This window comes from Molossus molossus, unplaced genomic scaffold (genome assembly GCF_014108415.1).
Source record: "Molossus molossus isolate mMolMol1 unplaced genomic scaffold, mMolMol1.p scaffold_m16_p_23, whole genome shotgun sequence".
In the NCBI taxonomy this organism is placed as follows: Eukaryota; Metazoa; Chordata; class Mammalia; order Chiroptera; family Molossidae; genus Molossus; species Molossus molossus.
The window spans coordinates 13,469,239-13,495,871 of record NW_023425359.1 but is presented as its reverse complement, the minus strand read 5'-3'; the positions used below and the strand labels follow the sequence as shown (position 1 = coordinate 13,495,871).

General features: G+C 36.7%; 1 protein-coding gene across 6 annotated transcripts in view; it reads right to left on the bottom strand.

The window, feature by feature from the left end:
* Positions 1 to 26,633, bottom strand: part of CDC42BPA (CDC42 binding protein kinase alpha) — a 222,747-nt gene that overhangs the window by 125,694 nt on the left and 70,420 nt on the right. For 5 of the 6 annotated variants that reach the window (XM_036277347.1, XM_036277348.1, XM_036277351.1 and 2 more), the window contains exon 6: positions 9,896 to 9,989. In XM_036277347.1, coding sequence (XP_036133240.1) covers positions 9,896 to 9,989 — 94 coding nt within the window. Of the gene's footprint in view, positions 1 to 9,895; positions 9,990 to 25,905; positions 25,999 to 26,633 lie in introns of all 6 variants that reach the window. The other variant, XM_036277349.1, reaches the window with a different exon arrangement.

Below are 26,633 nucleotides of genomic sequence, written 5' to 3'. Positions count from 1 at the left end.
TTATTAAGTTAATTATAAAAGAAAACACTCCAGAACAGCAATTCTGAATAATATGTAACTAACAACATAGCTACAAAAGAGTCGTAAAGATTCTGATGGTTATAGGAAAACACTGATAATTTAATATCATATTAAAGATTTTTAAATAAAAGGTAATACATCAGAAAGAAATAAAACTAGTAAGAATATAAAAAAATTGAACCAGTTAACAAGTTTAATCTCATGGACATATATAGAAACCTGCATCCCAAAATTAGAAAAAAAAAAAATTCTTTCAAAAAACATGTAAAAAGGGAGCTATTACAAAATCATAGAGCAAATCTTTTTTTTTGCTCCTAAGTGATCATCTTTTACTATGAAAAACCCATCACATTTTTATAAAGAGTTAAGAAGTAACTAAAGAGTTTTAAGAATATGGCTAAACATAAAATTCTGTAAAAATATTCTTATGGGTGAGAATTTTTCCTAAATTCAGGGCTTCCTTTGGGGTTTGATGGCTATTTTTTTTTTAAATTAATTAATTTATTTATTCTTGTTACAGATGTTTCTTTTTACCCCACTGAGTCCCTCCTCCCTCTCCCTCCCCACCCTGTCCCCAGCTTTGTTGTCCATGTCCATTGTTCATATATACATGCATGTAAGTTCTGTGGTTTCTCTCTCCCCCACCACCCCCTCTTTTGGGGACTGTCAGTCTGTACCCAATTTCCACATCTCTAGGACTACCCCATTCCTCATACTGTTATGTTCATTATATTCCACAAATAAGTGAGATCATATGATACTTGTCTTTCTCTGTTTGGCTTGTTTCGCTTAGTATGATACTTTCCAGGTCCCTCCATGTCGTCTCAAAGGATAAGAGAACTTTCTTTCTTATAGCTGCATAGTACTCCATTGTGTATATGTACCACAGCTTTTTTATCCATTCGTCAAAAAGCAAATCTTGACAAATGCCAGAAAACTGGTATCAAATAGACCCATTCTCCATTAAAATAAGATTAGAAATAAATAAGCAAATACAATATTTTGGATATTAAAAGGAATACATTTAAATAATTAATGGTCCACAGAAGAGTTCTAGCTAAAGTTGGAAAATATTTAGAACTAAAAAATAGTAAAATGCTCTATATCAAAATCCATGAAGGAAAAGCACAAACAACATTGGCACTGAAAACAGGATAAAACCACACATGTAACAGATCTTATAACTAGGAAGAATGTAACCTAAACAACTTTATACCAATAAAACTGACAACTCATTAACATTAGACAATGTTCATAGAAAAAAAATATAACTTACCAAAACTGACTCAGGAAGAAATAGAAAACCAAACAGACCTATAACCATTGAAAAATTTGAATCAATAGTATAAAATCTACCTGGAAAACAAACATAAAACAGAAGAAAACAAAACCTCACCAAGGCAAAGGGAATTTAAAAGTGAGTTGTACCAATTATATAAGGGACAGATAACCCCTGTATTTTATAAACTATTCTAGAGCCAAAACAGGTAAGTGGAGAAGATATGGCTTCCCTGTTCATTTTATAAGGCTAAAATAACCTAAAAAATAAAAACCCAACAACAACAATTTGAGAAGAAAATTATACTGCAATATCAAATATGAATAATCTCAGGTATGAATCTCAGATAACAATCTAATATAAAATTTTAGCAGAGTTGATCTAGTAATTTGTTCAGATATATCAATACGACTTCAAAACACAGTTATGTTGATCCACAGAGTGAAAGATTTAACTTGGATAACCTATGTATTCATCAGATTAACAAATTAAGGAAAAAATACCCTAATATCATCTCAGTGAATACAGAAAAGACATTTAATTACAAAAATAACAACAAACTCACAGTAATCAGATACACAAATTTCCTTAATCCAATAAAGAGTATGCACTAAAAGCTTACAGGAAACATCATACTTAATTTGAAAAAACACTATTAAAGTTAGGGACAAGGCAAAGCAGCCCCCTATTACCACTTCTATTTAATATTGTACTGAAGGTCACTGACTGCAAGGTAAGAGAAAAAAGTAGCATACATAAAGATTGGAAAGGACAAAACCCAAAGCTGGTCATTATCTGTGCATTATAAAATTGTCTATATAGAAAAATCTACAAATTATTTTGAACTAATGAAAATATTTAGCAAGCCTGACAGTTCAAGATAAATATACAAAAATCAACTGTGGTCCTAAAAAACAGCAACAAGCTATCAAACTGCAAATTTTGAAAACTGATTTATAATAGTCCCACCACCCCCAAAAAAATCCACAGGGTGCCTAAGAACAGATCTAACACTATTTTAAAGGTAATGAATTTATAGTGAATATTCTTTTAAAACTTCACTAACAGACATAAGAGAAAACCTAAAGCAATGGAGATGCCTCATTCATGGATGGTAAAATTCCATATTATACACATCTGGAAATTTAAATCTCTAAATTTAATGCAAGTCTACAAGCTTGTGTTTGTGAAAGGATATTTGCATGTATGTATACATATGTATATAAAAAAATAATATAGCCCTGGCCAGTTTGGCTCTGCGGTTAGAGCATCGACCGGCGGACCAGAGAGACCCAGGTTCGGTTCCCGCTGGGGGCATGTGCCTCGGTTGCAGTTTGTCCCCTACCCTGGTTGGGTTGTGGGGGTGGCAACCACTCGATGTGTCCCTATCATGTCGATGTCGATGTCTCTCTCTCTCTCTCCCCCACTCTACACTCTATCTGAACAAAATATCAAAAAATAAATAAATAAATAAATAATAATATAGCCCTGGCCAGTTTGGCTCTGCGGTTAGAGCGTCGGCCAGTGGACCAGAGAGTCCCAGGTTCAGTTCCCGCTAGGATCATGTACCTTGGTTACAGTTTGTCCCCAGCCCCGGTTGGGGTCATGTGGATGGCGACCAGTTGATGTGTCTCTCTCACATCGATGTTTCTCTGTCTTTCCCCCTCTCTCTCTACCACTCTATCTGAAGATAAATTAAAAAACAAAAAACAAAAACCAATAATAGAATTCTAACAATCATATGAAAAAACAAATGGCAAGAATAGCCAAGAAAATTTTAAAGGAAGAAAAAGAATTATAAAGGAATACCCTGCCCCTCACAGAAATTGTCTTCTTACAAAGGTATAGTGATTGCCTTGGCCGGTTTGGCTCAGCGGTTAGAGTGTCAGCCCACGGACCAAAGAATAACTGGTTCGATTCCAGTTAAGGTCATGTGCCTCGGTTATGGTTCGTCCCCAGCCCTGGACAGAGTCCCTGGACAGGGTTGTGTGGGAGGCAACCAGTCTGTGTGTCTCTCTCACATAGGTGTGTCTCTCTCACATCAGTGTTTCTCTCTCTCCCTTCCTCCCCCCAACTCGATCTGATGATAAATGTAAAAATATCCTCTGGTGAGGATTAAAAAAAACAACAAAGGTATAGTGATTAAGATGGTATAGTTTTCACTCTGATGTGACAGCCACAAAGCAAGCTGAAACTTGATTTGGAAAGTCACAAAATTTGAGAAAGGTTAAAATTGTGATCGTTGCCCTGGTAATAAATAATGACCCATACAAAGTCACATAATCCTAACACTTCAGAACACTAAGAATAATAACATCCTAAAAGCTTCCAGAGTAGGGGGGAAAGGTTATAATAGAAGGAATGAGTATTAGAATAGCATCAGAGATGTTTCAACAGTAAATCAAAAGATAATGCAATGTCTTCTAAATTCTACAAGAAAAATAATTGCAAACCTAATACCATATCCAGACAAATTATCAACCAAGTAAGAGGGTAGAAATGAATGCATTTCAGACATGCAAAACTATGAAATATTTATTTTCAATGGAACCTTTCTCAGTCAGATACCACCAAATGAGGACATAAGGGGTGAGAATCCAATACTAGAGAGCAACACAGTGAATTAAAGTACTAGGATGACAGTTCTGCAGTCAACCTACAGAACACTCTAGGTTAGAATGGGAGAATGGAAGACTCCAGAATGAATATCACCAAAGGATAAAGGAAATAACTAAATTATTTAATGTGTCTGAGAGAAAGGAATTGCTAAATTACTTAACATATGGTGGAGAGTTTCGAGATAAATAGGTGCAAGTTAGAAAACTAAGCAAAATAGTCACTACAGGGAGAATAAAAAGTTGTTCAAGAAAAAAAAATGTAATTAAACTGCATGGCACAGCTATGAATAATATTTGTATAACTATAAAAAAACTGAACAAGAGTCAATGAAAGATTGTATAATAACTGCATTGGGATGACAGAGAGAAGCATATAGGTTGGGTGAGATGGGATAAGAGATCTGAATCTTCATCTTCCATGGTAAAAATTAATTGATAACATCTAAAACTAATTAATCAATAATCAAGAGATGACAGTAGCGCCCGGCCCAGTGTGGCTCAGTGGACTGAATGTCGTCCCATGGACAGGGAAGTCCTGGTTTGATTCATAGTCAGGGCACATATCCGGGTTTCGGGCTCAATCCCCAGTGAGGGGCATGCAGGAGGCAGCTGATCAATATATCTCTCTCACATGTTTCTCTCTCCCTTCCTCTATCTCTGAAAAAAAATCAATAAAAAAAATATTTTAAAAAAAAAGATGACAGTAGCACAAATATGATAAAAGAATTAGATAAGTAAGGAATATACCCTAAGAAGCCTGAAACACCAATCAGAAAGAATATATGTACCCCCATGTTCGTAGCAGCACTATTTACAATAGCTAAGATCTGGAAACAGCCCAAATGTACATCAGTAGACAAATGGATAAAAAAGCTGTGGTACACATACACAATGGAGTACTATGCAGCTATAAGAAAGAAAGATCTCTTATCCTTTGAGATGACATGGAGGGGCCTGGAAAGTATCATCCTAAGCGAAACAAGCCAAAGAAAGAAAGAAAAGTATCATAATCTCACTTATTTGTGGAATATAATGAACATAACAGTCTGAGGAATGGGGTACTCCCAGAGATGTGGAAGTGGGGTACAGACTGACAATCCCCAGAAAAGGGGGTGGTGGGGGAGAGATAAACCACAGAATTTATATGCATGTGTGCATGAACAATGGACATGAACAACAAAACTGGGACAGGGCAGGGAGGGAGGGAGAGGGGGGAATCAGTGGGGGAAAAAGGAGAAACATCTGTAACAAAAATTAATTAATTAAAAAAAAAAAAAAAGAACTAGGTAAGTAAATGGCAGAAGAGCCAAAGGCTTTTAAGTGATTACCTCTAGAAAAACAGATTTGGAAATGGGAAGAATTATGACAAAGGAACACTGTCTTTGTGTGATGTCTTCCTAACATACACATAGATCACTTTGAAAATAAAATGGAAATAAAACAAGTATAAAGTTTTCACCCAGACAGTGTGGCTCAATGGTTGAGCATCGACCCATGCACCAAGAGGTCACTGGTTCAATTCCTGGTCAGGGCACATGCCCAGGTTATGGGCCAAATCCCTAGAGGGGGGCATGTAGGAGGCAGCCAATTGATGTTCTCTCTCACTGATGTTTCTATTTCGTTCTCCCTCTCCCTCTAAAATCAATAAAGAAAAAAAAAGTATAGCCCTGGCCGGTTTTGCTCAGTGGTTAGAGATTGTCCCACAGACCAACGAGTCACGGGTTCCATTCCAGTCAAGGGAACATACCTCAGTTGCAGTTCCTCCCCAGCCCAGGTCAAGTTATGCTGGAGGCAGCCAGTTGATGTGGCTCTATCGCATCGATGTTTCTCCCTCTCTCTCTCTCTCTCCCCATCCCTCCCAGTCTATCTGATGATAAATAGAAAAATATCCTCGGGTAAAGAATAAAAAAATGTATCAAGTTTTCTTCATTCTAATTTCTAAATGGCGGACCAACATGCTATTATGTCCAGGGAAACTATTTCGAGATATCAATAAAAAATGACTAGGAAGACACACCAGGATTTCAGACATAAATTTGATCAGGGGAAACCCATATAGAAAGAAATAGTACTAACTGCATTCTGGAATACACAGGGATTTGGAAGACTGGATATTAGACCCTAGGAGAGGAGCCCCAGCTTTGGTCTAAGGGGCTTATAAATGTAGGACTAGGGAAATACTAGCTCTTCCCCTAGGGTTCTTTTACAGTATAGATCTCTTCTCTCTGAAGCTGAGGTCCACAATTTCCCGATGCCTCCCTGACTTTAATCTGTTCCCCCAACTCGGCAAGACTACCATGCTATTTCTTCATTCTCACGTCATGTCTGGCACTATCCACTTCCCACATAACACATGCCGTTATCTTGGAGCAGTATAATTACATGTACCCCTCTTACATTGTTTGTGTGACTGTGGACATATCTTTTACTTCTACATGTTATAAATCCCACATGACAATGTTCTTATTTATGCTTTAAACAGATGCCTTTTATGTAAATTTAAAAAGATAATATAGTCTTTCTTTCTTTATCCACTTATTTTACCTAATTTTCTTTATCCTATAGATCTAAGTCCCCAAACAGTATCATCTCCTTTGGCCTAAAGACATTCTTTAGCATCCAGGCCTACTAGATATAAATCTCTCATTTTCATTTATCAGAAAATGTCTTTAATTCACCTTTATTTCTGAAGGATATTTTTGCTTAATATAGAAGTTTTGGTTTACAGATTTTTTTCTTCTTTCGGCACTTTAAAGATATCATTCCATGATTTCCGATGAGGGGTCAGTGGTCATTTTTACCATTTTTAATAGAATATGTAATGTGTTTTTTCTCCTGGTTGCTTTCAACTATTTTTTTCATCTCTAATTTTCAGCAGTTTTATTGTGATATGACCAGGTATAATTTTTTTTTTGCAAACTTGAAATATGCCAAGATTCTTAGATCTGTGTTTTTCATCACACTTGGTAAGTTTGAGCCATCAATTCTACAAATCTTTTCTGCTCCTATCTCTAAATTGCTAAAGTAATTGAGCAATTACTTTCTCTCAAACACATTAAATAATTTCTCTTAGGATTCCAATTATAGGGAACTCTGAGCCTGTATTTTATTTTGCTTCAATCTTTTTATCTGTTCTTCAGAATGGATAACCTCTATCAATTAGTCTTCAAAGTCACTAGCTTTCTTCTCTCGTCTTTAAACCACTGTTAACAACCTCTTGTGAATTCTTTATTTCTATTAGTGTACTTTTCAAATTCTAAAAGGTCCATTTGATTTTTCCGCTGAAATTCCTTATCTGTGTAATCTTTAAGACTATATTTTCCTTTGATTCTTTTTTTAAATCTTTATTGTTGAAAGTATTACAGATGTCCCTCCTTTTTTCACCATTGACACCATCCTCCCCATTCCTCTTTTCCTTTGATTCTTTAAACATTTATGATTGTTTCATTACATGTCTGCTAAATCCAACATCTGTGCTAACCAGGTTTCTACAGACAATTTTTGTTGTTGTTAATCCTTACCAGAGGATATTTTCCCTTTTTTTTTCAGAGTTGGAGGGAATGAGGGAGGAAGAAAGAGAAACATTGATGTGAGAGAGACACATTGATTGGTTGCCTCCTGCATGACCCCAACTGGTATCAGGAATCAAACCCGCAACCCGGTATGTGCCTTTGACCGGGAAATGAACCTGTGACCCTTCAGTCTGCAGGCCAATGCTCTAACTGCTGAGCCAAACCAGCCAGGACAACAATTTTTATTTTTTAACTCTGTATCACAGTCTATACTCTACCCTCCATTTCTGTTTAGTCTAGTGATTTCTGACTGAATGTGGGTCATTGTCAATAAGACACTGTAGAAAGTATGACTTCTGTTATCTTCCTCTGAAGAAAATAAATTCTTATTTAAACAGATAAATAAAAATGCTTATCTCTTTGAACATGGGTTGGATTATGGTTGTACTCAGAGGGAAGATTTACAGAAAGTCTATGACTCAAGTGCCACGTTTTGGAGGGCCACTTTCATACTCTATGGTCTTATAATGACTTGGATTCAGGCTGTTAGACAGGTTTAGGATAAGTCTTACATGTTATAAAAGTGTTAACTAGCTCTCCAGGGCCAATATTCCACTGTCTCCCTAGCACTATTTCTCCCCCCAGGATTCCCTGATTTCCAGTAATCTGTTCCATTTTCAAATGAAGAGCATCAACTATTTGGTAAGTCTTATATAGTCTTATACTGCATATGCATAGCCCAAACATCACGAGGTATCCCCCACCCATGAATACTTTATGTCAGTGGTTCTCAACCTTCCCAATGCCACAACCCTTTAATACAGTTCCTCATGTTGTGGTGACCCCCAACCATAAAATTATTTGTGTTGCTACTTCATAACTATAATTTTGCTACTGTTATGAATCACCATTGAAAATATGTGTTTTCCGATTATCTTAGGTGACCCCTGTGAAAGGGTTGTTCGACCTCCAAAGGGGTAGCAACCCACAGGTTGAGAACCGCTACTTTAGGCCCTCTCTCTACACAACTCCTTTCTCTCCATTGTCAAGCTCTGCAGAATCCAGATGCCCTAGCTAACTCAACTCTGACTTCTTTCTCCTTAGCTCAGCAGGACTACCAAACTCTGCTGTAACTCTGCTTTCTGCATCAGAAACAGCAAAGTGTCCCAATCTTGGAAAATTGTGCGGCACACATCACAAACTAATTTCCTCCAGAACTAACAGTCTAGTGCTATCTGCTGTCCATTGCCTGAAACAGTTGTCTCAAATATTGTGTCTAGTTTTACTGTTGTTTATAGTGAAAAGACAATTTGGTACCAATTACTCCCTCCATCATGGCCAGAGGCAGAATATAATCTTTTTTAAAAAAAGTTACCTCCTTCCCTGGCCAGGTGGCTCAGTTGGTTGGAGTGTCGTTCCATGCACCAAAAGGCTGCGGGTTTGATTCTCGGTCAGGGCACATACCTAGGTTGCAGAGTTCAATCTCCAGTCAGGGTGCATACAGGAGGCAACCAATCAATGTTTCTCAATATCGCAATCTCTCTTTCTCTTTCTCTCTGCCTGCCTCCTTCCCTCCTTCTTTCCTTCCCTCCCTCCCTCCCTCCTTTTCCTTCCTCTCTAAAATCAAGAAACAGATCCTCAGGTAAGGGCTTTTTTATTTTTAAGTTACACCCTTAGGATAAATTTTCAGAAGTCAAATTATTAGTCCAGAATAATATGACATTTTCATGGTCTTTAGAATGTATTTTACTAAACTGCTCTCTAAAAATGTTTCTGCCAATTAAAATTATATATATTTGGACCTGAGATATATAGCCAGGAAACTGAAGTACAAACAAAAACCAAAACAAACCAGAGAATAAAATTGGGGCATATAAACTTTTACGTAAGTGAAAGAAAACTCAACAGAGGGGCCCAGAGTTAGTAGAACTAAAGCAAATGGTAATATGAAACTAAATCAACCTAGAGGATTTTCTGATAAAAGCATTCATTTTTTTAACACAGTTCCATAGGAAAATCAACTAGAAAAGAAAGACAAAAAAATAAAACAAAAGCAAAGAAATCACATTTTCTTTTTCCATGTAGGATTTATTTTCTTTACCCATCTGGAAATGTAAAAAGATCTCAAGTACAACAATAAACAGTACAGCTACAAAAAGAAAAAACATGGGTCTCACAAACAGCATAATGTAACCATTTTCAGATCATTAGTATGAACAGTTAAAATGGCATATGATTTTATAGACAAGCCCTATTATGAATAAATATGCCTAAATGCCTTTGTGGAAGAAGATGATGCATAGAAAGAGAGATGGATGGATGGATGGATGGATGGATGGATGGATGGATAAATGGATGGATAAATGGAAGGATAATATAAATAAATGGTTTCTAAACAGATAAAGATGACAAGTAGCCAAAAAAAAGTCTGTGGGTGAAAGAATTTAAAATTTATCTTTACTTACCGTTCCATCTTCCATCAGTTTCAGACAAGAACCAAAATCTGCTAACCGAATATGTCCATTCATATCCATCAATATATTGTCAGGTTTGATGTCTCTGAAAAAAATACATTCCATTTTTAGTTTGGAATAATAAACATAATCAGATAATCGGTTAACAATTTTGTTTAAAAATCTTAACTTCTTTTAAAATTAATACTCTACTAACATCTATTTGACTATTTTATAGGTTCAAATCCTGGCTCTGGTATATATTAACACTTTCTTAAACGTAAGTCATTTCAGCCTTCTGCTGGAGATAAAAGAAAAACATACTGTGGTAATTTTTATTCAGGTTAAATAATCTTACCATCCTACCTTCAAATTTGCACATATTCCAATGTGACTGTGGTAGTCCTACTTTCTGCACACAGAGAAGAGCCATAATTACTTAATACCTACCAACCATACTAACTTCTAGCCCATGAAATTAAACAAGGAAAAATATACTTCCTAGACCCTGGATATAAATGTAGATAAATAAATTCTCAATTACTGCAGGTCATGACAAAACAAAGCAACTGCTTCATAAATCTGATTTTGGAAAACAACAGAAACAACTGTTTATTAGTGCTCTATTTTATATAAAGCTATCTACTGATGTTAAGTCAATGGCTTGTAAGATATCCAAATCTAACTAATAATAAATTAAGCCATACCAACTTTTGTATTTGTTTCTCCATCTGAATAATAAAACATGTTGCAAGCCTTGGGAAAATCATACATAAAATGATTTTGTAAAGACCCAGCAATGCTGAGTTTCTAAACATACTCTAAAGATTATAATTGTGTAAAACCAGGAGATGAGACCTTCACAATTCACTCTACTTTTAGAGGAAGACAAAGAATCTTCTATAAGCATTACATAGATAAAAAAATTTCTATTGCCATATGGTTAACGGGAACACAGTATTTCATCTAACCTGAATGATGCCATTTATGGTTTCTAAATCTCAATTTTCCCACCTGTAATAAGGGGATAATGTCAGTACTGCCTCAATTACTGAAGTAACTTCTGTGAATGTGTCATACATCACAAGTTGGCAAATTATGACCAATGGGCCAAATTCAGACCACTGTCCGTGCATACATTAGTAATATATACAGATAGAACCATAAGGCTATGTAAAATATTTTCCTAAATGTCTTTAAGCTTTATAACTGATACAAAACTGTACATAGTGTTTTGCAACCTAGTTTTACTCTAATATTACGTTTAAAATATAGCCATATTAATACATTTTGCTCTAGTTCATTTTAATTTCTATTTGGAATACTTTAATTTTTTTTTCCTTTACTGATTTTATAGAGAGAGGAAGTGAGCAGGAGAGATAGAAACATCGATGAGAACATCGATTGGCCGCCTCCTACATGCTCCCGCCTCCCCCCTCCCCCCCCCCCCCCCCCGCCGGGGTCTAGGCCCACAACCTGGGCATGTGTCCTGACCAGGAATCGAACTGGCAACCTCTTGCTGTATGGGTCGACGCTCAACCACTGAGCCACATTGGCCAGACTGGAATATTTTCTTTCTTTTTAAAAAATTTTTGCCCCCTTTATTGATTTTACAGAGAGAAGAACTGAGAGGGAGAGAGAGAAACATCGATGAGACAGAACATCAACTGGCCGCCTCCTGCATGCCCCCCACTGGGGATCAGGCCCACAACTGGGGCATGTGCCCTGACCAGGAAACGAACCAGCAACCTCTTGGTGCATGGGTCGATGCTCAACCACTAAGCCACACCAGCCAGACAGGACTGGAATACTTTCAGACACCAAATGTATTTCTCAATTCCCCTGCTGATGGAACTTAGACTGTTTCCAACAATTTTAGCTTGCTTTAAATTTTATTTTGCTATTACACAAAATGCTTAGATGAATCTTTTTATAAACATCTGCTGGTGCTCATTCATATGTGAACATTTCTCCAGGTTATACATGTAGAAGTGGAATTGCTGAGATGAAGACATGTGCATTTTCAACTATACTAGCAGGATGACTAGTAAGGCAGACAATCATTTTTATGTTATCAGTGGTCATCTTAGATCCCTGTTCTGTAAAATGATAGTTAATAGTTACTATTCTTCCCATTTTTTTAAATACTCTGTATTGTATGTTTTGGGGGTTTGGGTTAATCTTCTAAAATTCTGTTTATTCAAACTTAGTTACATGTGTTACAAATGTCTTCTCCCAGCATGTGGGCTTGTTTTTCCACATTGTTTATACTTTCTTATTTAAAAAACAAACAAATAAGAAAAAAAAAAATTCTTAATCCTAACGTAGTTTTATCATTTATCTTTTTCTCACTTTTTTCAGCTTTACTGTGGTATAAATGACTAATAAAATTATAACAAAGTATATGATTTTATATATACACAGTGAAAGGATTCCCATCATCAAATTAATTAACACATCCATCACCTCTCATATTTATTTATTTTTTTGGTGAGAACACAAGTTCTACACTCTTAACAAATTTCAATTATACAATACAGTATTATCAACTACAGTCATGTTGTACATTAGCTCCTCAGAACTTATTCATCTTATAACTGAAAATTTGGACCCTTTTACCAAACACTATTCCCCCCACTCTCATGCACTAGCAACCACCATTCTACTCTCATAATTTGTGCTTTTTGTCTTATGAAATCTCCCTTATGCTCTCCTTCCAAAAGCCATAAGGATAGTGTCCTATACTTTGTAAGTTTTAAAGTTTTACTTTTCACTTCAAATCTTTAATTTACCTGGAATTAATCTCTTGTGTGTAGTGTCAAATAAAGGCTGATTATATTTCTTTCTGTTCCAATACCATTTAATGAATGACATCCTTTTATCATTGACTTATACTACCACCTACATCATAAAGTGGATTTGTTTCAGGACTTCCTATGCAATTTCACTGAACAGTTCTTAATAGTAAAAGAGAGCCTATTAATAATTACCAGGACAATAGGTAATTTCAATGTTGCCTCATGCGACACTGAAATTGTCTTATGCAAACGGAGATGTATGGTCACCTTATCTATATGCCTACACCTAAACCAAGACCACACCGTCTTAATTATGAGAATTCTTAAATAACCTTTCTGTTCCAGAAGACCTTTTTTTTTTTTTTTTCATCCTCATCTGAGGACATTTTTCCATTTTTTGTACAGACAGAGTGGGAGGGAGAGAGAGGAAGAGAGAGGGAGAGAGAGAGAGAGAGGAGAGAGAGAGAGAGAGAGAAACATCGATGTGAAAGGGACGAATCGAGTGGCTGCCACCCGCACGACCAACCAGGGCCGGGGACAAACTGCAACCGAGGTACAAACCCTTAGCGGGAACCGAACCCGGGTCTCTCTGGACCTCAGGCCGACGCTCTAACCACTGAGCCAAACTGGCCAAGGCCAGAAGACCATATTTTTAAACCACTATAGCTATTCCAGATGAATGCTAGTATCAGCTTAATATGTTCTATAAAACATACTGAGATTTTGATGGGAATCACAATGATTTTATAGATTAATATGAAGAGAACTGTTATCATTACAATATGACTCTTCCAGCATTGGCCTGTGGACCGAAGAATCTCGGGTTCGATTCCAGTCAAGGGCATGTACCTTGGTTGCAGTTTGGTCCCTGGCCTTGGTCGGGGTGGCAACCAATCAGTGTGTCTCTCATATTGATGGTTTTCTCTCTCTCTCTCTCTCCTCTCTCTCTTCTCTCTCTCCCCAGCTATCTGAAGATAAATGAAAAAATATCCTCAGGTGAGGATTTAAAAATAATTTTTTTAAACCAGTATGACTTTTCCTATCCATGTATACATTATATTTATGAGTCTTCTTTTATGTCCTTCAATAATGACTTTTTTTCATAGAGAATGTATACATCTTGTTTTATCTATAGCATTTAAGTACTTGATAGTTTTGTTGCTAATGTGATTAAGATTTTCTTCAAAGAATCATTCTTATTTTGCTTCCACATTTAATGGGAATGCTTCTAATGTTACACCATTAAGTATGATCTTTCCACTTTCAGTGGAAACACATTAGATTAGGAGAATTACCTTCTACTCCCAAATTGCTAAAAATATCAGGTATATTAAAATAACAGATTTTCTAATGTTGAAACTCTCTAGTCTTAAACAAAAATATGTAAAAGGGAAATATTTTTAAATGAGTTAAGCCTTTTCCAACTCAGAATGCAAGAAAAGAACAGCAAACCAAACCTGAATTATGGAGGAAAAAAGTTACTGTAGATCCATAAGTTCTGATATGCATTTTTATTTTCTTTGTGTTCTAAATATTTTGTCGTTTTTATTGTGATTTTCCCTCTGCCATATTTACAAAGAATGCATTTCAAAGTTTCAAAACATATGGACTACTTTTTAGGTTTCTTTTGATTTAATTATATTTAGCTCTTTTGGACTAGTAAAACATTTATTTTGTTGAAATTAAAAACTATACAAAGGGGGGGACTTCCGGTCAAGATGGCGGCATAGGTAAACGTGGTATCGCGTCCTCCCACAATCACATCAAAGTTACAACTAAACTACAGAACAACCATATTCAAAACCACCTGAAATCAAGCTGAATGGAAGTCCTACAACTACGGAATTACAGCAGCAGCCACATCCAGACTGGTAGGAGGGGCGGAGGCGGACCGGCTGGTCCCACACCCACGGGTGGCGAATAAAAACCAGGAGGACACCTCGGCTGGGAAGGTCCTCCCTGAGGACTGAGGGGTCCCTGTCCCACACCAGGCACCCTGCTCAGGGTTCCAGTGCCAGGAAGAGAAGCCTCCATCACTTCTGGCTGGAAAAACCAGCGGGAACTGAGGCTCAGGGAGGCTGATGCGGCTGGAGCCCCAGGCAGCTCCTTAAAGGGCCGCGCACGGACTTATCGGACTCTCTCCCTCTAAGCTTGGAGGGGAGGCAGCTCGAGGGGCGCCAGAGACATACAGAAAGGAACTGAGCTGTTTGGCACTGGAGCGAGGGCTGGAGAGGGGGCTTTCTCCAGGACAAACGTGCTGTAAGAGGCCTTTGTTCCTTTGGTGAGCCCTTCCCTGGGGGGGCAGACAGTTGCCACATCTGGGACTCCAGCAACCTGGCTCACACTGGTAGCCCCGCCCTGGTGACTCCCTGAGGCCCCGCCCCGCCCCGCCCCACCCAACTTTCAGGCCCACCCAAGCTGTTGCCAGTTGCTTAACCATAGGATTGGCCTGTCTTGGATCCTGCTTCATTCAGGTTTTCCTAAATTCTTTCAAACAAGCAGCATCTGGTCTCAGAGAGCCCCATACCTCTCGCTAAGTAATACACAGAAACAAACACAGGGAGGCAGCCAAAATGAGGAGATAAAGAAAAAGGTCCCAAATGAAAGAACAGAACAAAACTCCAGGAAAAGAACTAAGCGAAATGGAGATAAGCAACCTAACAGATGCTGAGTTCAAAATACTGCTTATAAGGATGCTCAATGAATTTAGTGAGGGCCTCAAGAGCATCGAAAAGGACCAGTCAGAAATGATGGATGCAGTCAGAAATTAAGGAGGTGTTGCCTCAAGAGCATCAAAAAGGACCAGTCAGAAATGATGGATGCAGTCAGAAATTAAGGAGGCGTTAAATGAAATAAATAATAATTTACACAGATTCAATAGTAGAGTACATAAATCCAAGAAGCAAACCATTGATTTGGAATATAAGGAAGCAAAAAACACCCAATCAGAACAGCAGAAAGAAAAGAGAATCCAAAAAAAATGAGGATAGTGTAAGGGACACTTCAAGCGTGCCAACATTCGCATCTTGGGGGTGCCAGAAGGAGAAGAGAGAGAACAAGAAATAGAAAACCTGTTTGAAACAATAATGGCAGAAAACTTTCCTAACTTGGTGAAGGAAACAGACATACAAGTCCAGGAAGCACAGAGAGTCCCAAACAAGATGAACCCCAAGAGGCCCACACCAAGACACATCATCATCAAAATGCAAAAGGTTCAAGACAAACAGAGAATCTTAAAAGCAGCAAGAGAAAGCAGTTAGTTACCAACAAGGGAGTTCCCATAAGGCTGTCAGCTGATTTCTCAAAAGAAACTTTGCAGGCCAGAAGGGAGTGGCAAGAAATATTCAGTGATGAAAAGCAAGAACCTACAACCAAGATTACTCTATCCTGCAAAGCTGTCATTTAGAATCGATGGCCATATAGTTTCCCAGACAAGAAAAAGTTAAAGGAGTTTATCACCACCAAACCGTTATTATATGAAATGATGAAGGGTCTTTTTGAAGAAAAATATAAAATATATGAACAAACCAAATGGCAATGAATACATATCTATCGACAATGGAATCTACAAACAAAATGAACAGGCAAAACAGAAACATTCTCATAGATACAGAGAACATTTTGTTGGTTGCCAGATGGGAGGAGGGGTGGGAGAATGGGTGAAAAAGGTGAGGGGATTAAGAAGTACAAATTCATTGCTAGACTGACAAACCTCAAAGGGAAAGGGGTTGGGGGGGGGTGGGAAGAAATAAACCAAAGAACTTATATGCATAACCAATGGACACAGACAATAGTGTGGGAAAAGGCGGAAGGGGGGCGGGAGTGGGGAGGAGGGGGTCAATGGGGGAAAAATGAGGAACATCTGTAATGCATTCAACAATAAAGATTAAAAAAAGAGAAAAAAAAACTATAAAAAGGTATGCATTCAAAATGTTTCCCTCTCACACCTGTCTTCCATTCATCCAGTTCCTGCACTACCTAAAGTATTTGTTGTAATTAGTTTCTTACTTATCCTTTGAGTTTTCTTCATGTGTATACAAGCAAATACAAGTATATTAATTTTCACACAAATGTGATATTATGCACATCAATCTCCACATTTTTCTTCACTAACAATAATTCTTGGAGCCATATCAAAACAAAAAGCCTCATCATTCTTCTTAGTGTACGACTGTATGATTATGGCATAATTTAATTAACCAGTCAGCTATTGATGAGCATTTGAGTTTTCCCCAATCTTTTCCTTTATAAATAATACTAATGTGAACTTTGTACATGTCATTTTTACATGTGATGTTTTTAGGATAAAATTCTAAGCGTGGAACACATGCATTTGAAATTTTGATAGATGTATTCAAATAGTCTCTTATTGTAGCTGCAATGATTTGCAGTTCCATGACCAAGTGCGAGTGCTCAATACCCTTAGAGCTTCATATCAGAGATGTCTGTCAAATATTTGGACTTCCTGTCAATCTTATAGGTGAAAATAGTAGTAAAAATCTCATTTGCATTTTCTATATTATCAGTGAGACCATCTTTTCGTATACTCAGGAGTCTTTGTATTGCTACTTTTGTGAAGTGCCATTTGCCCATTTTTCTACTCCATTGTGGTCTTTTGCCTATAGAGTTTCAGGAATACTTTATATATTAGGAAGACTGTCCCTTTGCCCATTATATCTTTTTTTTCCCATTGAACATTTGCTTTTTTGAATTTGTTTATAGACTTTTCCTCCCATGAATTTTTTTTGTGTGTGTAATGAACTTATATTTTATGTTTTTGTGATTTTGAGTCAATCAGAAATACTTTATCCTCAGTGAAACTGCAAAGGAATTCTCTCAAGTTTCATTCCATGGGAACACTTTTAAGTTTAATATTTTTACATTTCAATGTTTAACTCATTTGGAATTCTTCCTGATATACCATGAAAGGTATGATCTAATTTTATTTTTCTCTCACACCATTTATTTAACCTCTGATTTCAGATGTAACCTTAATCACATGTGAATGCACATAAGTTATTTGGGTCTATTATAAGACATTCAAGTCTGTTCCATTAGTCCATCTATTCACACAGTAGAAATATTTTGTTATTTAAAACATTTTAATATCTGATAGACAGTCTTCCTCACTGTATAGTTAAATATTTCTTTCTTTCTTTTTTATCCTCAACAGAGGACATTTTTGCATTTATCTTCAGATAAAGCGGGAGGGAGAGAGGTGGGAAGAGAGAGAGAAACATTGACAAGAGAGAGACACATCGAGTGGTTGCCACCCACACAACCCCAACCGGGGCCAGGAACAAATTGCAACCGAGGTATGTGCCCTTAGTGGGAACCGAACCCGGGTCTCTCTGGCCCACAGGCTGACGCTCTAACTGCAGAGCCAAACCGGCCAGTGCATATATTTCTTAATAAATATATCCCTAAAGACTCCAAATTTTTAAGATACTATGAAATCTTTTCTTCTATATCTTTTTAAAATTATTGATCGTTGCACCCTGGCCAGTTTGGCTCAGTGGTTAGAGTGTTAGCCTGCGGTCCAGAGACACCCGGGTTCGGTTCCCGCTAAGGGCATGTACCTCGGTTGCAGTTTGTCCCCGGCCCTGGTTGGGTTGTGCAGGTGGCAGCCACATGGTGTGTCCCTTTCATGTCGCTGTTTCTCTCTCACTCTCTCTTTCTCTTCCTCTCTCCCCCTCCCACTCTATCTGAACAACAACAAAAAAAAAAAAAAAGGAAAAATGTCCTCAGGTGAGGATAAAAAAAAATTATTGATTATTGCTAGAGTAGAAACTACTTCACAAAGCAGGAATTTTTAACAGTATTTTTCACTATCAGATTCTTAGCACCTGGAAAAAAGCCTGACCCACAGCAGTATGCAGTAAATATTCACTCCATGAATTAGACTACAAAAGCTATTGATACCCTTTTTGAACTTTATCATTTTCAGTTTTTAATTTAATTCTCTTTGATTTCCCATAGATAGTATATCATCTACAAATGTGATAATTTTTCTATTTTCATACTTCTAATTTTTTCTTTTGCCTAATTGTTTGGGTAGTATCTCCAGTACAATTCAAAAATATTATTGGTAACAATGGACATCTTTGCTGTGTCCAGTCTTCACTTATGTTACCTATTAGCATGATGCTTGACCTCTGAGGTATGAGATACAGCATGTTAAGGAAATGTCCATCTACTGCTGTTTTATTGAAAAAGTATTTACTAAATTCAACAACTCTTCCTAATTAAAAATAATTCTAAAATTAAAATATTATATGTCTAAAAATTTCAGCATTAGATATCAGGATATTAGAGATACGGGGTTAAATAACAGAAAAAAAAATAGTTTAAAAGAATTAAATGTGCCCACTACCAAAAAGCAGGTGTAACAAGTATGGAGGGGGAGCTATTTTTTCAATATAATCTTTTTTATACTAGTTGAGTTTTATTTTAATTACATGCAGTATTATTTAATTAAAATAAATAACCAAAAATACAAAAAAAGCTTTCCAAGAATATGAAAATATTTTGACTAAGCCACTATATGATCATCTGCAGTGAGCAATACTTTTCAGTTAAAAAAGTTAATTAATGTATATCAAGATAACAGATAAACACAATACTGTTACAATGATAATACTAATTGGTCTCTGCTTGTCCAACAGGAAATACAATTATACATTTCACATACGTAATACATTGCCTTCTGACTCACTCCACATCTTATCCAGTCTATTCCATGGCTGAAAAAAAAAAGTCTCTCTGTTCCTAAAATGGTTAAGAGCAGATGAAAACTCTCCTGCTCTTCTGAATAAGTAAGACCTCAGGAGGACAGGAGTTAGCCCTCTAGTCATCTGTTAGATTTGAAAATATTTATGTTGTCTTTTTGTTTTGGGAACACAGTGTAATACTGATATGAGGTAAAACTTAAAGGACCCATAGGACAAGGAAATGACGACTTCCCATCTCACTGATGCTAAATGTGACCTAAATAACTGGGCATAAGGAAGACCTAAAATTTATATAAGCCCATGCACTATATCACCTCAAAGAAACCACGACCCTTCCTTCTTTTTCTACCAAAGACTACGGCTTGACCTTTAGTAGTTTCCTACCAGATTATCTATTATTTTCATCTAAATCTAATTTCATAGTGGCCAAAAAAAAAATGCCTGGGAGAAAGGATACAAAGTATAATTTGAACGGGGCCTAACCTATGTAGAGATAGCTCTGGTTCTCCTTGCACTCCAGGTTTCTGAAGTGTGGGTATAGTGAAACAGGCCATAGACTCAAATCCCCACAAATGTCAAGAGAGGTGTGGATGCATCTTGTTGATCAACATGCATCATCTGAGTAAAGAATGCCCTTTATTACTTCATAAGAATATTCTCACTAGAGTACATGATGAAAGCAATCCCAAATATCAACTAGGTAGAAAGATGGTTACACTTACATGTTGACAGTACACTTGCTCTTGGAACCTAATCAGTACTTGATTAAACTCAGGCAGCCCAGGAAAGACCTATGTGAAAAGAATGAAGGCACCAGGCCTATATCCCTGGCTGAATTCCAAACTGATGAACCACACTACTTATGTGAGTAAGCCATCTTGACAGTTGGTTTCCAACCTCAGGTAAGTCACTATAAATCATGTTTAACAGCAGAAACAGCAGTCCCTGCCTAGTCCCGCTCAAATTTCAGACTCATGAGCAAAAAGTGACTGTTGTTGTATATTAGTCACTATATCTTAGGGTCTATGGTAGACACAGAGATGTGCTGCCTTCTCCTTCAGTGGAAGGTTTTGCCCCCAATGTCAGCAGACAGCTCCCAACTGTCAGCTCATTCAAAGTTGCAGAGCCTCTTTATCAAAAGGCCTATCTTTCTTGGGCAGTCCACATCCAATGAATGGCTGATACAGAAATATAATGACTCGGTTATTTTGACTAAATGAACAACTCTGATGGGCCACAGACTCTCCAGAACACCCAGTGGGGCTGGCTGAGGTTTGGCCTACAAGTGTAATCTGACTTCTCCCTCTGCTTAATCCTGCTTCTGCCAACTCCCTTCCACAGGTGTTAATGCATCTTGTTTTACACATTCTGTCTCTGTACTTGCTTCTGCAAAACATGTTACATGGCAATGGATAAACAGAACAATAGGCCAGCAAAATTCCACTTTCTGATATAAGAAGCAAAATAACATCTGGGATTCAGAATTACTCTGAGTCAGTGACATCTTTCAAATAAGGTAGCAGCCAGCCAACCAGATACCAAGTATTGTCAATAAAAGGAGTGCAAGGGAAATTCAGGCAAAACATTAATTCTAAACTTGACAATCACTGAAAACAGTGAAAGAAATATTTAGAAGAGATAAAATCTCTACTTTATCAATGTAAAAACATTATTCAAGTTTCTTCCTAACTCAAATATGAATCATACAAATTACCATTAAAGTTTCTAAAATCAGTAATTTTCCTTGCCCCCAAGGAAAAGCAAATTACATTTGGCTTAAAAGGAACAGTATTATTTTAAAATTCTCAGTCAACAATGGACACAGACGATAGTGTGGGGACAACAGGAGGGGGGCGGGAATGGGGAGGAGGGGGCAACAGAGGAAAAGGAGAGACATCTGTAATCCATTCAATAAAGACAAGTTTTAAAATAAATAAAATTTTGTCAAAATTAATATTTATAATGATGCATTTTTTATTTTAACATTAAGAATAAAAAAGCACTCCAAAACAATGACCATATTGAAAGGGCAATATTCTATAGGTAATTTTTACTTTAATACTTATTTCACCAGACTATCAGTACCAGAGCATGATTATCATAAATATTATGCCTGGAATAGAAAATGTGAATATAACAAAACTAGATTATTCTGAAGTTTCTTCAAATAATTCTCAAATGTATGGTACTACCGGATCAATATGAAATTCCTTTAAAATGTATTTATGTACTGTTGTTATCTAGGCATTCCTGTCTTCATTGACATCAACTTGGTTTAAAAATTAATACTTTATTCACTTGACTTTTCTTTGATAAATCCAATTTCATATTCCAAAAAGCTAACACAACTCCTGAAATAGTTAAAGCTGCCTCCTCCAAGTGACAAGTCTGTTCATACTGGTGTTATTGCTGTGTTCATCATATAAATACTACACTGAATGTAGACTGCCCAGACAAATATAATGATTTTGCTGTAAGAAAGCCCTCACTAAAGGCCAATGGTAGCCTATATAGTGAAGAACTAATCTTCCCAAAGAGGGGGTCTGGCCTTTGCCCTCAGCTACCAGGAGGTGATCCCTAGGCTTCTGGAATATCATACCTTATAGGGTTGTCTTTGCTTGCCTGGGGGTTTGGCCACCAAGCAGTTAACAATGTGACTTACGAGGGATATATTTATATGGGACATGTATCAGTTTTATTTGCAAAAGGGACTGGAAACTAAAGGTACCATCCCAACCTTTGGGAAGGGCTAGAGACTAATGGTCAGTCATGCAATATGCTGAGACTCCTCAAAAACTCTGAAAACCAAAGGCTCAAATGTGCTGCCTTGGTTGGCAATATTACATGCTACTGTCATACATGGTTATGTCTTTGTACTTCTCCCAATGCATTGGGTACTTCTCTTGGGCTCTGCCCTATATGCTTCTTCTCATGGCTGATTTTCATCTGTACCCTTTCCATGGAATAAAACGTAACTCTAAGAAGAACAGCTTTTGGTGAGTTTTGTGAACCTTGTACGTTTTCAAAACTGAGGGTGGTTTTGGGAACCACTCAATCCTACAATTTGTGTCCAATGTTAAGAGTGGTCTTTTGGGACTGTTCCCTCCAGCTCTGAAGTTGGCCCAAAATACACACAGTTACTGAAATAGCAAATGCACTGTAATATAATGACTATCTTTATATAAAATCATTTCGATCATGGTGCACATCCCGAGTTCACCTACAGCTAACAGCCTTTAACTATAACATTATCTATTCTTTAGTAATTTCAGATTATACAAATCTTCCTCCATTAGTAGTATGAAAAAATTCCAATTTTGAAATGTGACTCCGGCCTGGGAAAGACTGAAGGCAGTTTTATATTAGCCTCATGACTCAAAGTATTTCTATCTCACTGTAAAAGTGTAATGATTTTACATATACCAAGAGGATAACTGCCAAATCATACAACAAATCCAAGCTGAAAGATGAAATTAGCCCAAAGCTTTGGTGGAGGCCCAGCATATGCCTATCCTTCATAAAATCCTTATGGGATAAGGGATGACAAACTCTTTAGAACTGAATTCTGTGGTATTTCCCCCGACAAATTCTATTAAAATAGGTTTGATCCATTTCCTATAATGTATCAGTACATTTTACCCTAGAGTTAACCATATTATATAAAAGGTTATTAACATTAAGTAGATGAGGTTAATAAAAACTGTAATCACAAACCTTGAATATGGAACAAATTCCACTGGGGAAAATTAGGAGTTATGAAGAAATTCATAAATAAGTGAATTGTTTTTAGTTATGGTTTTGTTTTACTTTTGAACTAGGGTAGGGAGAGATTACTTCCAAATATACATTTCATCCTAAGAATTTGTTCAAGCCAGTACTTAACTTTAAAACAAACACAGGAAAGCACACATACACCATTAAGTTCCATAAAACCAGCTTAATTTGCCTTCAGAGAGAGATTCTATTCAACAAAAAGCCAGTGTACCTGAGCCCTTAGGATCTCAGTCTGATCTGAAATTTGGACCTTTTCAAATGAATTAACCATGCCAGAAAAGCAGTAAAAATATTCATGAAAAATATGAAAATATAACTTGACAATGTGTGTTCATTATTTATTTCATCCTGGTTTAGGTTCCTTACTTTTAAATATAATTTCAATCTCGCAACTCTTTAGTCATTAGTCTATATTTGCCGTTTTATCATACTCATTCTTTAAACCTAAAGTTATCTAAATCCATTATGGAATGAGGTGAGACAGAACAAAATGACTAGATAAGAACTTTACTATGAGAAGGAAAAAAGTAATGGACACTATACAACAGTGACTGATGTAACCAATTTTGAAATTTAAGTATAATTTGGTCTAAATACCAGATACAACTGTTCCTAAAATATGATTTGACATGAGAGTGCTATATTGCAGTAACCTATTAATCAACAGCCAGTAAGAAAACCTTGAAACAACCACAAGGCTCCAGATCTAGGTGAAGAAAACTGCCAAAGAAAAATAATAAAATACATCCACTGAGCACAACAGAAAAATATCAGTCTATGCTTCTAGAAGCTTAAAGACTAATGGAGAAAATAAGGCAAATATATAAATAATGTGATAAGGAATCATATCCTATACTTTAACACAGCATATATAAATTAGCAGTGATTATTTATTACATGAATTGTTCATAGTAGTTCATCTCATTACTGTGTACCATCGCAGGGATGTAATGTGTGTTGGAATCCTTCAGAAAAGAATCTTCTGACCTTCTATATGAGGAGCAAAGCCTGACTATTTTCATCCTTGTAGGCAAATGGGAAACGGGTGGAGAAGTGGTTCTATATTCCATCAATTTGTTAAGCATTCAGCGGATCCTTTAAATATAGAAATTTGTCTTTCAGCTCCATAAAATTTTTATTTGTTTATCTGATAATTTTATCCTCTTTACTTTCTCTCTCCTTATATGCTGGAATTCCTATTACTTGGATGTTTACTCTCTGAATGATCCTATAATTTTCTCCATTTTTCTTTTTAGCATCCCAGGTCCTTGATTTTTTTTCTGTTTTTTTGAGCACTTCTTCAACTTTACCTTCCAACTCTTACTGAGGTTTTCTTTTTCTTAATCTACTATCATAGTTTTCATTTCAAGCTTTTTAAATTCTCTGGGTATCCCTTTTTGGTAACATGTTTTTCATGTATGTCATACATTCTCTGATCTCTCAGAGAACGTTAATGATCATTTATGGGAGAAGGACTTTCTTTTCCTTAAATTATGTTTCCTCAAGTTTCTTTTTTTCCATTTGTTTATGTTGGTTTTGACATTAATGTTAAAGGTTTCCACAGGTGTTGAAGGTCCCTGGCTATCTGTTCACAATAGTAAGGTGCTAAAAAAGCTGATGGGATGCTTTGTATGGCTGGGCAATCTGGCTTTTAGCTGTATCACTGAGAGAATACCCCGATTTCAGAAATATAGATCTTTTCACTTTATCTGTTTAGAATCCTTCAGAAAAGAATCTTCTATATGAGAAACAAAGCCTGACTATTTTCATCCCTGTAGGCAAATGGGAAAGAGGGGGATGGAGAAATGGTTTCAATATTTTCAAAATCCCAGCATTAAAGCCTTCTCTTATGAACAATATGCTGTTATACAAAGAACATAAATTCCAGCATCAGACTGACTTGGATTTTAATCTAGGTAATGCTACTTACTGACTCGTGTCTCTAAAGCTGGGTTTCCTCAACTATAAAATGGAGCAACATCCACTTTAGATGACATCCAAATCATAGAATTACTGTAAGAATTAGAATAATACAGGTAAAGTCCATTACACATAATAAGAGTTAACCATTAGAAATGACCATGACAATTAAGCTAATCTGCTTATATAATTCATTTAGCAATTGACAACCTGAATTCACTCAATCTCTTATACTTTTGCCTTAAATGATTATTTGTGTTTAATTTTTATTTATGTCTATGTTTTGTGTCCCCAAAAGCTTCTTAAAAATCAGGACTATATGCCATATTTACTTACTTAAAATTCCACATAGGTTACCACAATGCTATTTACAAAAGACAATTCAATAAATATTTCCTCAGTAAAGTGTCTGCTAAAAACAGTCTATCCAGAAAATGGAAATCACATTTAAGAAATGCATTGACACACCAGATTATGTCTATTAAAGGGTAAAGAGAGAGACAAGGAGGGAGGGAGAAGAGGCAGGGGAGTGGGCACAGTGTGTGTACATGTGTGTGTGCGTGTGTACACATACATATGTGTGAGATAGAAGGGAGAGAATGTGTAAGCAAAATTGGATAAGAGAAACTTTAGATGTCTATATCAGAAGGCATAGTAACTTCAAGATAAATTATTATAAGAGGCTCTGAAGGCAAAATCAGGAATGATTAAGAGAAAGTCACCTTAACATAAACTAAAATTCTGTAATATTAGAGCTGTCCAACAATGGAATAAATAGGGTTCATTTAACATTGAGTACCTGGGAAAATTAGAGGTGCCTAAGCAAAGCTCAGGGTTGAGCTGGTTTTCGATCCACATGTCAGTATCAGAAAGACAGCTGTTACCTAGAATGCTGTGTTGAGAAGAATGATAAGACTGCATACACAGTCAGTGGGAAAGGGTCCTGTGATCAGTTAAGAATCTGTCATAAGCCTGGCAGATAAATTATTTTTAGAAGTGATCATTCCTTGTTGAGAATTTAAATACAAACTAGGTGAAGTTTTTCTAAACTCCATGAGTCTAAGACTAACATTCTTTAAATGTTCATTGAAATTATATTTTTAAAATATATTTTTTAAGTTTTTAAAAAACATTTTTTTCTTTATTGATTTTAGAAAAAGAGGAAGGGAGAGGGAGAGAGATAGAAACATCGATGAGAGAGAACATCGACTGGCCGCCTCCTGCACACCCCGCAGTGGGGATCGGGCCCATAACCTGGGCATGTGCCCTGACCAGGAATTGAACTGGCAACCTCTTGGTGCATAGGTCGACACTCAGCCACTGAGCCACACCAGCCAGGCAATATTTTAAAAATATTTTTAAATGGCTGTCTTCAGCTAGGATCTTGGGTTGTTGTTTGAGCAACAAAAAAGCACTTTGGTTTCTCATCCTATAACTCACTCTTGGGACCACAGTAACATCTTAAAAACTGCACCATGGCCCTGGCTGGGCGACTCAGTTGGTTGGAGTGTTGTCCTGTACACCAAG